The following is a 13,562-nucleotide window of genomic DNA, read 5'->3' as shown; positions in this document are numbered from 1 at the left end:
TCAAACTCTACATTATAAAATTATTTTAGAACTCTAGAGGATCCAAAACCTATAGTCGTTATAGGGGTAGATCAGAAATTCAATTTCCATATCATTAATTTATGGCATATTTCATTTCATATTATTCTTTCTAAATCTCTACATCTTTAATTTCCTTTCGATGCGCACTCACAACCTTTAACAATCGTTAGATTCGAAATTCAAAATATCTTTTTTGGACTATTGACAAATTCAGAATCTATAAATATTGAATATGACGTTGTCATCAAGTTCTCTGTTTTTTTTTTTTTTTCTATATAAATGTCTAACAATCATGTTTGGCAACGACTAGAGTAGCCGCAAAAGGAATTCCTGATTTCACATGCTTTTGAGATTTTCTATCAAGAAATTTCATAATCAATTCAAGTCTACAAGTTTCCAACAAAAAAGGTCTGAAAGCCGGAGACAAAGCCCAAATCAAAAGAGGCCCACTCCATTCAGGTTCCTTCGTTACCTTTTCCAATCACGCGTTATTGTTCTTGTCATCTTAGTCTACAAATAATCTAGTGCACCAAGGACACCTCTGGATTATAGTCATTGTACCTCATTATGGGTCGGGCCGGGTTTTTTAAAACACGAACCAGTTCCGACCAAAACATTAAATCAGGCCCAAACTCGGGTCGAAAAGTTCGTGTTTCAATTGAGTCAAACTCACTATTTTTAGGCTTAAAAGTGGTCGATTTTCGAGTCGGGACTATTTTTTTTTAAACTAAAATATCTGTTTAAATATTATGAAATTTACAAGACGGACTGGGCCTGGAAACGGGCCCAGAAACTTAGCTCAAACCCTGCATTTTTTAGTCTGGTTGTATCAATGACCATGTCTACCATGGATGGATGCAACCACGTATAAGATGAATGTTCTCATCTTAGCCTCTTAGGTTTATTTTACATTCTTATATGTGCGTACAATTGAGTTTCAACATTCCCCCAAATGATCTTAGTCATATGTGAATGTATTATCATTCGACGTAAATCATTATCCAATTGATATTAAAGTCCTACTTGAGAAGAGACACACAAGTAAAGCTCTGATACCAAATAAGGAGGAATAGGAGAGGTTTGTTCACTTACGAACTCAAATGAAGTTTTCATACTAAACCCAATGAGTAATATTAAGAATAACTTTTGTAAGATTGTATTTTCTCTCCTCTTCCTCTAATGTAAGAAATTTTACATGTAAGTGAAAAACATTACTAGTTCAAATATTTCAGATAAACCAAAAGGTGGTTTTATGCACTTGGTAAATCCTCTCATATTTTCTCCTCGTACGTAGGGATGACAATGGATAGGACTCGGGTCGGATGTAGTAAACTCCGAATCCGATCCATTTAAAATTTGGACTCCAAAATTGCATCCATATCCAAATTCATTTAAAATTCGTACTCCAAAATTACATCCATATCCAAATAAGTTTAAAATCCGGACTCCAAAATTGCATCCATATTCATTTAAAATTAGGACTCCAAAATTGCATCCATATCCAAATCCAAACTCATATCCATATCCAAATCCGAAACATGCGTTACATTAACTTACATAGAACTTGTATTGCTTAATTTTAAAATAAATTAGAAATCCTATTTCTCATTTACCAACATCTAATGAGTCTCTAATAAATTAATAAATTACAAATATATGCGCTTTAATTAAATATATTAGATTAAATTGAGAACTTCCTTTTTAAAAAAAAAATGTTATGTATGGAAAATACTACACTTTGAAATAATTTCGGATCAGATTCGAGCTCGGGTTGGACTCAGGTCGGATTCGGATCGGAGTCTCTATTGACTCCATATCCGATCCATATCCATTCGGATTCTGATGTTTTTAATCAGATTCAGATTCAGACTTTTTTTCTCGAATTCGGATCGGATTTTTTCCTTCGGATCGGTTCGGGCTCGGCTCGGATTCGGATGTGATTGTCATCCTTACTCACACGTTATGTTTTCTACATATGTGAAGAAAAAACGTGTCAGGGTGCGAGGTAGGTGCCCACGAATCCAGTACCTTAAATGTGCCCGAAAAATTAAAGGATACACAATGAGTTAGGTGCAGCCGGAAACCGGATCGATTATGCTATATCCGAGTCCCAAAATCCCAACCCATCAGAATGACTGAATGGAGGGCTGGTACTGAAATTTAAAGGTAGAGGAGGGTGTTGCATGCTATAATACGGACCACTAAATACTTTGATCTTTATTGTTGTACATATTTCTCAGCCTTATAAAAAGGCAATTATTATTTCTTTAATTTTGGTACATAAAAGTAGTGTTCCCTTTAATCATAAGCATCACTCCGTAAGACACAACAGGTGGGAAGAAATTATATGCTTTTACGTCATAAAAAGGCTGAATTTCTTTGGACATTTATAAAAAAAAGCTGGAAATGCATGTAAAAAGAGGCTAATAGGAGTATATGTTCGTTACTTATATATCACCAATTCTTGTCTGCAAACGAATAAATTTCTCAATGTAGTATAAACTACGGCAGTGGTTTAGGGGGCCAGGTTGTTGGTCCATACTACTTGGTCGCCATGGTCTTCAACTCTCTCCATACATGCGTACCATAGAAAGTAAAGGTGTATTTTACTTTATTATATTGAAAGAGGGACACGTCACACGTATGAGCACCAGCTACGAGTAAGCTAGGCTTTATTTTCTTCACTCCATCTGGTATGGTCTGGATTTTTCTTAATTATATGGTCTGATTTTAAGAAGAATACGTAATAAACAATAAGAATAATGTGAACAGAACATACTCAAATAAAAATTATACCAGACCAGAAAAATCAAAAATAAAAAACGCTCACATAAAACATTAAGACCATACCAGATTAGGAATTGTCAGGCCAAATCCCACACCAAAATGAATTAGACAATATTAAAAGGGTAAATTGTTTTTTACCACCTAAAAAAATAAAAGTTGTGTTTAACCACCTAAAAATAAAATAAAAATGGTTCTTTTACCACATATTAACCGGAAAGATGAACGAAAACGTTATGCAGACCAATTTCAACGACTATATTTTTTTATTTCCTTATATTCTCCCACGATTTTCATGTATATAAGCTTAAGATGTGGTAAAAGACAATTTTTATTTAATTTTTAGGTGGTAAAAATTAATTTTATTTGTTTAGGTGGTAAAAAATAATTTTTTTTTTTAGGTGGTAAAAAATAATTTAACTATATATATTAAAAACTTGAAAAATCAGAGTAGACCATGTGGAAAGGAAAAAATGAAGTAATCATACATTAAAAATACGGAAATTTCATGAAATGCCCTCGAGTTTTGCCATAATTCACCAAACGCCCATCAAGTTTCAATAATTCATAAAATACCCCTCACAATTCGTACAAATACCCAACATACCTTTACTAATAACGGGCCGTTAGTCCGCCGTTAGCCAAGTTTCCAATTTACCCAAATGCCCCTAGTCTGAAACTTATTTCACCAAATGCCCCTATTATGAAACTTATTTCACCAGATGCCCCAAATTTAAATATAGCTATTATGATGTTCCGACGGCTAGTTTTTGTGTTTGAAAACTGGTTCTTGGTCATGGTTGGCTATAAAAGCCCCTTTGCTGAATGGTTCTTGTATTTTAGATGTTATTTTACTTTACTTTGCTAATTTCATAAGATTTGTGTCATGAGTTTTCTTTCAAAATCATCTTCCACACCCAATGAGTCCACATATATTAGGGTACCTAACAAATTTTGTTATTGTAGTAGGAATGGAGGTTGAAGTGGTGTTCCACAAGCTCTTCTGGATAGCTGCTAATGCTTTTTGGGGTAGTTTTTTGCACATCTGTTTTGATCTTGCACATATTCATTGAGTAGAAAATAACATTAAATGTAGTTGGTGCAAAGATGTTTTGTAAGTGAAGCTAAAAACAGAAATGCTTCCCAGTTTGGTATTTTGTGCAGATTATGCAACATCAATTATTTATGAAATGTGAATTTGTTTCTCATTACTTGTGTTTACTTCATAATTACAAATAGTAAAATTACAAACATCAATATCCCCATTTGTATTACAACTTTGACTACTTTTTGTTGTTGTTTTAGCTTCTTCTTCATTTGCTTCAATTCTTCTTGCATCTTACTGTTTCGCCTGTTTTCAATACTTTCTCCTTCGTCTAAGCTTCCCCCGCATTGTCCTTCGTGTTGTTGCCCCTTGTTTTCTTGCTCAACTACTCCCTTGCACCATCTCAGATCGTTTCAAGGATCACACTTGTAGTACAACCTTTGTGGATTGAGTGTTGTATCAGAGCTTCGAATGACAAATTTCCTACCACAATAATAAAATTTGGTAGGTACTCTAATATATGTGGACTCGACCATTGGGTGTGGATGATGATTTTGAAAGAAAACTCATGACAAAAATCTTATGAAATTAGCAAAGCAAATCAAAATAACATCTAACTTACAAGAACCATTCAGCAAAGGGGCTTTTATAGTCAACCGTGACCAACAACTACCCTTCAAACACAAAAACTAGTCGCTGAAACATCAAAATAGCTATATTTAAGTTTGGGGCTTTTGGTGAAATAAGTTTCACAATAGGGGCATTTGGTGAAATAAGTTTCAGAATAGGGGCTTTTGGGTGAATTGGAAACTTGGCTAACGGCAGACTAACGGTCCGTTATTATTAAGGGTATGTTGGGTATTTGTACGAATTGTGAAGGGTATTTTATGAATTATTGAAACTTGATGGGCGTTTGGTGAATTATGGCAAAACTCGGGGGCATTTCATGAAATATCCGTTAAAAATACGAAGTACTTGAGAATATTCTTCTTTATTGATACTTGAAGGCTATTACTCTTCTTTGCTAAGGGACCTCAATCAATCTGTGTACGAGTATGTTGTATGCATGCTTTTCTTGCTAGTGGTCCGGGTGGACAATGCATGGAATTAAGATGGCTATATGTGTTAGAATAGTCTTTGAGAATGGTGAGTTTTTGTTGTTGGGAATTGTCCCACATTGATAGAATGGAGATGTAAGGAGTTGTTTATATTAGTAGACCACCTCTTATGTTTGAATAGAAGTGGGTCTACTAGTTGGGTTAGTGTGTGCTTTGGGCTTGGGAGTGCTTGTGACTTGTGCTAATATTCTTGGGTTTAGCCAAAAATTGAAGTGAAAAGAAGAAAGAAAAATGCAAAATCTAATGAAAATTAGAATAAAAGGGCATGTACAAGAACTGTTAACCTCCTTACCAATTGTGACAATGTTCATATTTTATCCAACTGAGCAACTAAAAGTATATAAAGGTTGTAAAGCTCTTTGTGTGGGTGGGCGGGGAGGGGGGCTGCCCCTCCCCTCCCCTCCCTAGCTCCGCCATTGACACTAACACGTGTGTTGTGTAGAAGCTCGTATCTTATGTATGTTATTGTATCACATGTCATTTTGTACTTTGAAGTGTGCTTGGTTGGTGTAATTTCTTTTAGGTACATCCAATTTCAAATATACATGTATTTTTTTTTTAAAACGAGTTCAATACATGCGTATGAATTCACTATATTAATACTCTTTCCGTCCAAAATTTACATTACATGCCTTCATACTGCAATAAGATTCGTCTTATGAGATAGGCAAGACAACTTATAGAGTCGTATAGTATTTAATACGAAGTAGGTTAGTTGATAGGCTATTCAGCTATTGTCGTAACGCATTTAAAACCAAGATTTGCACATTCAATTTTCCAAACAAAGTGGATATAAATTCTCTTTGTTATAATTGTGTGATATCTGTATAAATAAAACAAGAGCTAAAGTTTGTTCCCCAACCCCCAAACCCAAACCCAAAATAATGGTCTCTCTTTTTAACACGTGGCTCTTTATCAGTGATCAGGTGGAAAATAGTACGTAGTAAAGTACTATTGGTCAGTTCACTCCAAATATTATTGCCATGATTATGCAGTAAAGTTCACGCCTGCCCCTCCTCCGATCTAAGCATGAAAATTACAAATGATTATCGTTTTCAATACTCCGTATCACAAAATGGGTCTGACGGATCTTAAACAGTTTTATTAGAGAGAACAGTAGAAAATTAAGCAATATACTACCTCTACTTCGTAATAGATGCATCATTTTTTTTTTTCACGTATCTCAACATGCTTCTTTGAACTTTAATATCTCTAATTGCGTGTAAGTAAAAATTATAAAAAAATAATATTTGGAATCCTCACATTGACACGAATTTAACAAGATATCACTTGACTATGTTTGTTTTTACATAATGTGCAAAAGTAATTGTTAAAGTTAGTTAATGAATAGTGTCAAAAAAAGAAATGATGCATCTATTGCGAAACGGATGAAATATATAGTTTAAAATGTATATAATTATAACTACATACATTGTGGAAAAAAAAATTAGAGTGTTCTGAGCGCACCCAAGCCATAAAAAAGATACGTCAACATAATCATTCATTAAATTTTAATCACATACAACTAAAACAAATCTTCTCATAAATATCATTCTACAAACTTGAGATATTTTTTTAGAAATGCAACAAAAACATAAGTTTAACAATGTATCGAGTACAAACGATTTTGCTTAAATCTTCTTTGTTTTATGTGTCTTAATTAATCTGCGACTGCCCAAGTCATATCATTTTCGAAGATCCAATGGCAAACTTCAATGAGGCCCGGCCCAGAACCCAATGACAAAAATGCCCCATGCCCTGAACTCCAAGCTGAAGTATCAAGATGACATATTGCAACACCTTGATTTATCTTACCTTTACTTTCCAAGTCCAAAATATCAGCCTCATAGACTCTTACTTTAGGGACAGAATGACAATAGTAAAGTAAATAAGGCAACAAACTTTGGTGACATGACACTGACTTTGTCACCTTACCACCATTTATCCCTCTTACGGGCCCGATCACGACCCGTTTACCCGACCCGTTCACATTCTCCGTGGTCCGGACCGCCACATTGTCGCCCAAGACCGAAACGGTAAAGTCTATCATGTCCTCGACCGAGGCGACACACCGCTTAGTCTCACTAGGGCTCGACGGCCTCTCACACTCACCTAGCGCGTTCATCATAACGCGCTCCAGAGTAGAGTTCTCCTTAGCCTCGAACGTTTCCCTTAGCGCGGCTAACTTAGATGTCGATAATGGTAATTTGGATGATATAACCCGGGGCAAAAACGACCTTTTAGGCATCTTATCTTTAATATCAGGCATCTTCATAACAGTTCCATCCTTCAACATTGATTCTCTAAAGAATTTACCCTCCTCAACCCACTTATTTACCAATTTACCACCCTCGGGGGCACTTTGGGCATACCCAGCAAAACTAACCCCTTTCTTATCAACATAACCGCTAAAAGAGTTATTAACACTATAAGTCTTAAACTCAATTTGTCTATTAACAGCACCCTTACCATACCCCTTAAACTTATCAACCCCTTGATTAAAAGACTTCCCATAATTTACGAAACTAGCCTTCGTCGAAGTCGAATCTCGTAAATAATTCTGAAACGTATCATCCCCTACATTAGCCTGATCCCTATAACTTTCAAAACTTTCCACACCAGAACCCACCCTAGCACCATAGTTCTTAAAATTATTATGAGGGTTATTTGCGCTCGACGAATAACCCTTAAACGAGTCATTCGCCGCATTGGCTAATTGACCATAGCTGGCAAAATTTGACCCGACAATATTCGACGATTTACCATAGTTGTTAAACTCGGTAGGGACACCGTTCCCGTTTTTACCGTACGCGGTAAAAACCTCGGACCCAGAGTTGGTAGCCTCGGTGTAAGAGCTAAATGATTGCTTATGATTATTACCACTACCACTATAACTACTAAACTTAAGATTCGGAACATTTACGTTTGACTCGTAACTCTTAAACTCACCTAACCCACCGGTCGCACCTAATCCGTAGTTGGTGAAACTGTCGTTCGCTACATTGCCGTTGTCGGAGTAGCTAGCGAATCGGTCGCTATGGCCCGCTGTGTTAGGGCTGTACCTAACGAACGAGTTAACGGGCATGTTGATGTTGTCGGAGTAGTTCTTGAACGAGTCAACTCCGCCAACGTGGGACCCACCATAGTTAGTGAACTGTTTGTTGTTGTAGGAGATGAAGTTGGCGTCTTCCTTGTGTGGAGGCGGCGGGTGACGGCGGGTTTGAACGGAGGATGTGTCAAACTCGCAGAACAAGTTGGCGGCGGAGCAGAAGGCGGAGAGGCGGGTGTTTAGGGCGTTTTCGGTGGCGAGTTTTGTGAAAAAGGCGGTGTCGACGGCGTTGAGAGGTGAGGCTTTTGAGAGGAGGAAAGATGGTTGAGGGAGTTTGTTGGAAATGTGGGTGTTCCAATAACGGATCAATGAGGCTTTTGGTGTAAATGGATTTTGATTTTGTCTATCTTCCGCAAATGTCACCTGCATTATTATTCAAAAATTGAAAATAATTAGTACCAATATATACATAACAAATAAAAATAATTACTCGTAGTATATAAAAAAAATACGGAAATTAAATAGGAAGATATTTCAGAAAAAGAGGGAGCAGAAACTAACATTATGTAGAAACAAGGAGAAAAGGAACAAAATGAAGTGAAAGGTGAGTAGTTTGGACATTGTTGGTTTTAAGAAGTGTAGGTTGAGTGGAGTTTGGCAGGATAGAAGTGGACAAATATATATTGTTGAAGAAAAGTGATTTTATTGTTTTAATAAATAAATTTTTGAAATTGAGATTAATTAAGGTTAATTGTTGCTTAAGAATGTTTTAAAATGTTAATTAATGGGAGATTAGTATAATTAATTTGTTTTTGTTGGATGGTTCAATCATTTTTTATCCATTCAAAGATTCCTTGGCTTGGGAGAGTTGCAAAGATTTTGTTTATATATGGCTTTAACGGCTAATATTTATATTGTTGGAAAGAAAGCTAAGTGTGATTATTAGGTGATAAACTGTTAACCAATTAGTAAAATAATTAAGTAAATGTTAGCTTAGGCATTGTTAGACTCACTTGTATCTATATGTGAGTTGCCCCTTGTCGGGGAAATAGAAGAAAATATGCCATTGATTTTAATGTGAAACGTTTTGTGGACGTGTATATATATGTGAATTGAACTCTTTCCTTCTTATTGGGATGTTTAGCTTATTGTAATATCTCTACATTTAACATGATACCAAAGCTTAAGTTATAAGAACATATTATGATTCTTTCATACTTTTAATTATCTTGTTAGTAATTACATTGAGCAACTAGTACTAATAGGATCTTGACCAGTAGTCTAGATTGAATTGAAAGCCTGCGTACAATAGATTTCGGGTTTGAATCTCCCCTCCTCTATCTGTTATTTGTATGGCCCCTGTGGCTCTTTCGCACCCAAATAAAAAACGTTGAACAACTAGAGTAATGATTAGACGATAATTACATTCTAGAATGATGTATGATAAAGAAAATCCAAAGATGATTAGCATGATCTTAAGGTGTCTTTAACGGTTCTAATCAGAAAAAGTAAGAAAAAATAAAAATCTTTTACTGTTAAATTACAAGTATATTTACTGCTTTGAGGCAGTCTCCTCTGTCTAAGGCTTTATCCTTAAGAAAGAAAGACAAAAGAGATGCAATAACAAACAATTTACTCCATTCCTCCTACTTGTTAAAGCAAATCTCTTTCATTTTTCTGACTTAAATTTGAATTTGACTTATTTCCATATTAAGTAAGGTTATGTAATCAAGGCTACAGTTAACATAACAAAGTATGGGACTTCTTATAAACAAATCATCTTTTGATTGTTAAGATTCTCAACTTAAAAAATTTATGGGGAGTTACATTGCTAGCTAGTTGCGACAGCATCTTACGATAGAAGATTAAAAAAAAAATTAACTAGAGGTTAACCTATGTTATACTTCCCCGTATTTTATTACTAACTATTTACATAATCTAATTTGACTATATTTGTGATTTATATATGTAAAGATAAAACATAGTCAGATGAGATCTTGTTAAATTTGTTTCAATGTATACTTTTAAAACATCAATTTTTTTATAATTCTTTCTTAAAGAGAACTAAATATACTAATGATCAAAGTTGTGTATTGGCTTGCGTAAAAGTGACCAACTTTACAAGTATAATTTTATGAACTTCAGAAATTAGATTCCATTTTCAATCTAGAATGCCAAGGTGAGTAATTTAATCTACCACGGTGTACTTCAAATAGAAAAGTCGTATGTGTATATACTTCCTCCATTTTTTTTATAATTACACCATCTTGGTTTTAGCACTATTCCCTTATTCTTATATAGTTATTTTTTGTGATTTATATGTAAGAAAAAATATACTCATGTAGGATCTTGTTAAATGCGTCTCGAAATATACTCTCAAATTATCAATTTTTTATAATTTTTTAAAATGTATAATGAGAGATATTAGTAGTTAAAATAGTGCATTGGCAAGCGTGAAATCCCAGATGGTGCAATTAAAAAAAATGGAGAAAGTATATTTTTTTGGGTGTGAATGAGCCCTTTTTGGGTGTGAATGAGCCATAACATCATAAATGTGGTAAAGAAAAATAGTAGATCATTCCAATGTAAAAAAAAAAAAAAAAAAAAGAATTGTAGATCATCACCGACCTAGTATCCTGTATCCGACCTAGCTAGCTAGCAGAATTAGCTAAAGCACTCGATCTCTTATTGGATGGCCTAAATATAAACTACCCTTCCCTCAAAAGAAATAAAATTATAAACTACCAAAATGACACTCTAACATAGTTCTATAGGTTGGGCACTAAGACCATACCCAAGTTTAATTCCGTAGCAGATTCACATTAGCATTTATTTGATGATTTTGGGAACCTATATACGTAGTACTTCGTAAGTAATTATCATTTTAACGTTTACTCTATTAATATCACTTTTATAGGTCTTCCGTACAACCGGTAATTGGAGTGATGGAGTCCTACGTCTAAAAAGTTTACATTTGAAAATATATATCAAGAAATTTAACAAGAACTCACATGATAAATTGATAATGGTTTAATGAAAATAATAGTAAGAAATTACAGTCAAAATTTATCAACTTTTAGCAAAAATTTCAAAATATTAGTACTCCGTTTTTAACAAAAGCATCCTCGTGCATGTACGTCGAACATCTCCAAATCATCCCACAAAATGACAAATTAAATATATAAATAGAAGTACCTAATTAAACGATTTTTCTAACGAGTGCCCACAGTCTCCTCTTCCTCGGTGCTCGCCGGCTCGACTCCTCCTCCTCTTCCTCGGTGACTCGGTTCCTCTTCCTCGCGACCTCGCTTAGTCGCCTCGGTATGCTGCGAATCTGGGTGTACTTCGTTGGTCGGATGAGGTTGGTGGCTGGTGGCTGCGGCCTGCGTCGAAGAGAGAGAGAGGGAGGTAATGAAGGTTTTTAGGTTTTGGTCTTTTGGGTTTCACTTGGCTGCATTCCAGGCAGTGAGACAGAGAGGGAGCACGGTTTTTGGGTTTGATTTTGGGTTTTCAAATATCTTTTTTTTTAAAATATTAGTGGGTCACGTGACCTAGGATGTCCCACCCTAGGTCCGCCACTGATTGCACCATCTGAGATTTTAAGCTTGCCAATGCACTTTTTTAACCACTAATATCTCTTATTATACATTTAAAAAAGTATAAAAATTTGATAATTTGAAAGTATATTTCGAGACGAATCTAACAAGATCCCACATGAATATATTTTTCCTTATATATAAATCACAAAAAAATAACTATATAAGAATATGAGAATAGTACTAAAACCAAGATGGTGCAATTATTAAAAAATGGAGGAAGTATGCAATACTCCCTCCGTATTTATTTAAGAGATACATTTGGCCGGGCACGAGTATTAAGAAAAAAAATTGAATGAAATAAAGTAATAAAAAAAATAGGGTTGGGTAGATATTTTAATAAGTAAAACAATTAGGGACTATGTCATTTTAGGGGGTGGGGTGTAGTTATAAAATTATTTGTTTGGTTGACATCTAAAAATGGGGGAAGTGAAAATTTATGGGAATTCATAAATTGGCTAGTTGTTTGGTTGACATAACAAAATAAAAATGGAGGAATTTGAAATTCATGGGAATTTTGAGTTCCTACAAAACATGGGAAGTAAACTACCTAGTCCCCCTTTGGTCAATCAAAGTTCATGGGAATTTCTAATTCCCATATTGTCAACCAAACAATTTTAAGAAATTCCCATGAATTGAACATGGGAACTAATTCCCATGTTGTCAACCAAACAATTTTAAGAAATTCCCATGAATTGAACATGGGAACTAATTTCCCTTGAATTATAATTTCCTGTAGGAATTTAATTCCCATGTCAACCAAACAAGCCCCCTAAATGGTGGAGTTGATAAATTATTAAAAATGACAATTGTATCTCTTATATAAATACGGCCGAAAAAGGCAAGTGTATTTCTTAAATAAATACGGAGGGAGTATCAACTATCAACCTTCAAGTCTTCCCTAGTTCAAAATGTCCTATAAATATCATCCTCGACAATTAAACTATTTGTCATATTTTCATCTTCAAGCCAACGTTAAAAAAAACTGCTGGACAACAGATTACACGCAAGACGAAAGGAGACTAGACCACTGCAATACTCAAGTGTAATTTTGAGCTGTTTCAAACTGAAAAAATATGATGATATCTTAATTCAAACAATAATTAATTAAGAGAATGAATTAATAATCATTAAATTCATTTATATTTTTTTGTTAATTACTTCGTATGAAGCATTTCATCAATCATGCATGTATATATGGTAAGTTAAGCAATGTTCCACGAGTACGAGTTGAAAGAAATGATGATATGGAGTAGCATTCCATTATGATCTTGAAGATGCACAGAACCAACCATCATAACATGTACTAACAAACTTAAAGAACAATCTATCTTTGTTTATTGATATATATTATAAATTTTGTTTATTGATATATAGAACTTTGTTTATTGATAGCTTTTCCAAATTAAATCGATTGAATGATCCATATTTTCACAAATTTCTTGTCTTTCACACGTTCTATGTTTTATATAGTTAGGGGTATTAAAAAACCGGTCCAGACCAATTAGACCTGACGGAAAACAAACGGTTCCGGATTGAAAAATACTTCATATGTTCTTTTTTAAATAACACAATTATTTAGACACGTTTGACAATGCACGATTTCAAACATTAATATCTTCTATTATGAATAAGAAAAAATTACAAAAAATTGATATTTAAAAATTATTTATTAAACACCCCTAAAAAAGCCCCTTAGAATTAGAGTTATGGTATATTTAGGGTTCTAGTATGTTTAGGAAACTAGAGTTGTGTTAGTTTAACACTAGATATACCATAACTCTAACACTTAGAAACCACTAAAATCATTAATTTTCTCTTCCAATATGTTTGGAATTGAAGATCATTATATTACGAACTATTTTGTATATATTAGGCTTTTAAAAAGATGTTCCACAATTTGTTTGTTTTATTCCATAAGTTAAAGGAAGTCTAGAAGCCATATTGGT

General features: G+C 34.3%; 1 protein-coding gene across 1 annotated transcript; it reads right to left on the bottom strand.

The window, feature by feature from the left end:
* Window positions 1–6,443: 6,443 nt before the first annotated feature.
* LOC110789437 (polygalacturonase 1 beta-like protein 1) lies at window positions 6,444–8,736 on the bottom strand. The gene is made up of 2 exons (XM_021994100.2): window positions 8,579–8,736; window positions 6,444–8,440 (listed from the first exon to the last, which is right to left on the bottom strand). Exons 1-2 carry the CDS (start codon window positions 8,636–8,638, stop codon window positions 6,629–6,631), a joined length of 1,872 nt encoding a protein of 623 aa, XP_021849792.2. The 5' UTR covers window positions 8,639–8,736; the 3' UTR covers window positions 6,444–6,628.
* Window positions 8,737–13,562: the final 4,826 nt, after the last annotated feature.

This window comes from Spinacia oleracea, chromosome 5, assembly GCF_020520425.1.
Source record: "Spinacia oleracea cultivar Varoflay chromosome 5, BTI_SOV_V1, whole genome shotgun sequence".
In the NCBI taxonomy this organism is placed as follows: domain Eukaryota; kingdom Viridiplantae; phylum Streptophyta; class Magnoliopsida; order Caryophyllales; family Amaranthaceae; genus Spinacia; species Spinacia oleracea.
The sequence above is the reverse complement of the archived record's forward strand: the minus strand, read 5'-3'. Positions and strand labels throughout refer to the sequence as shown.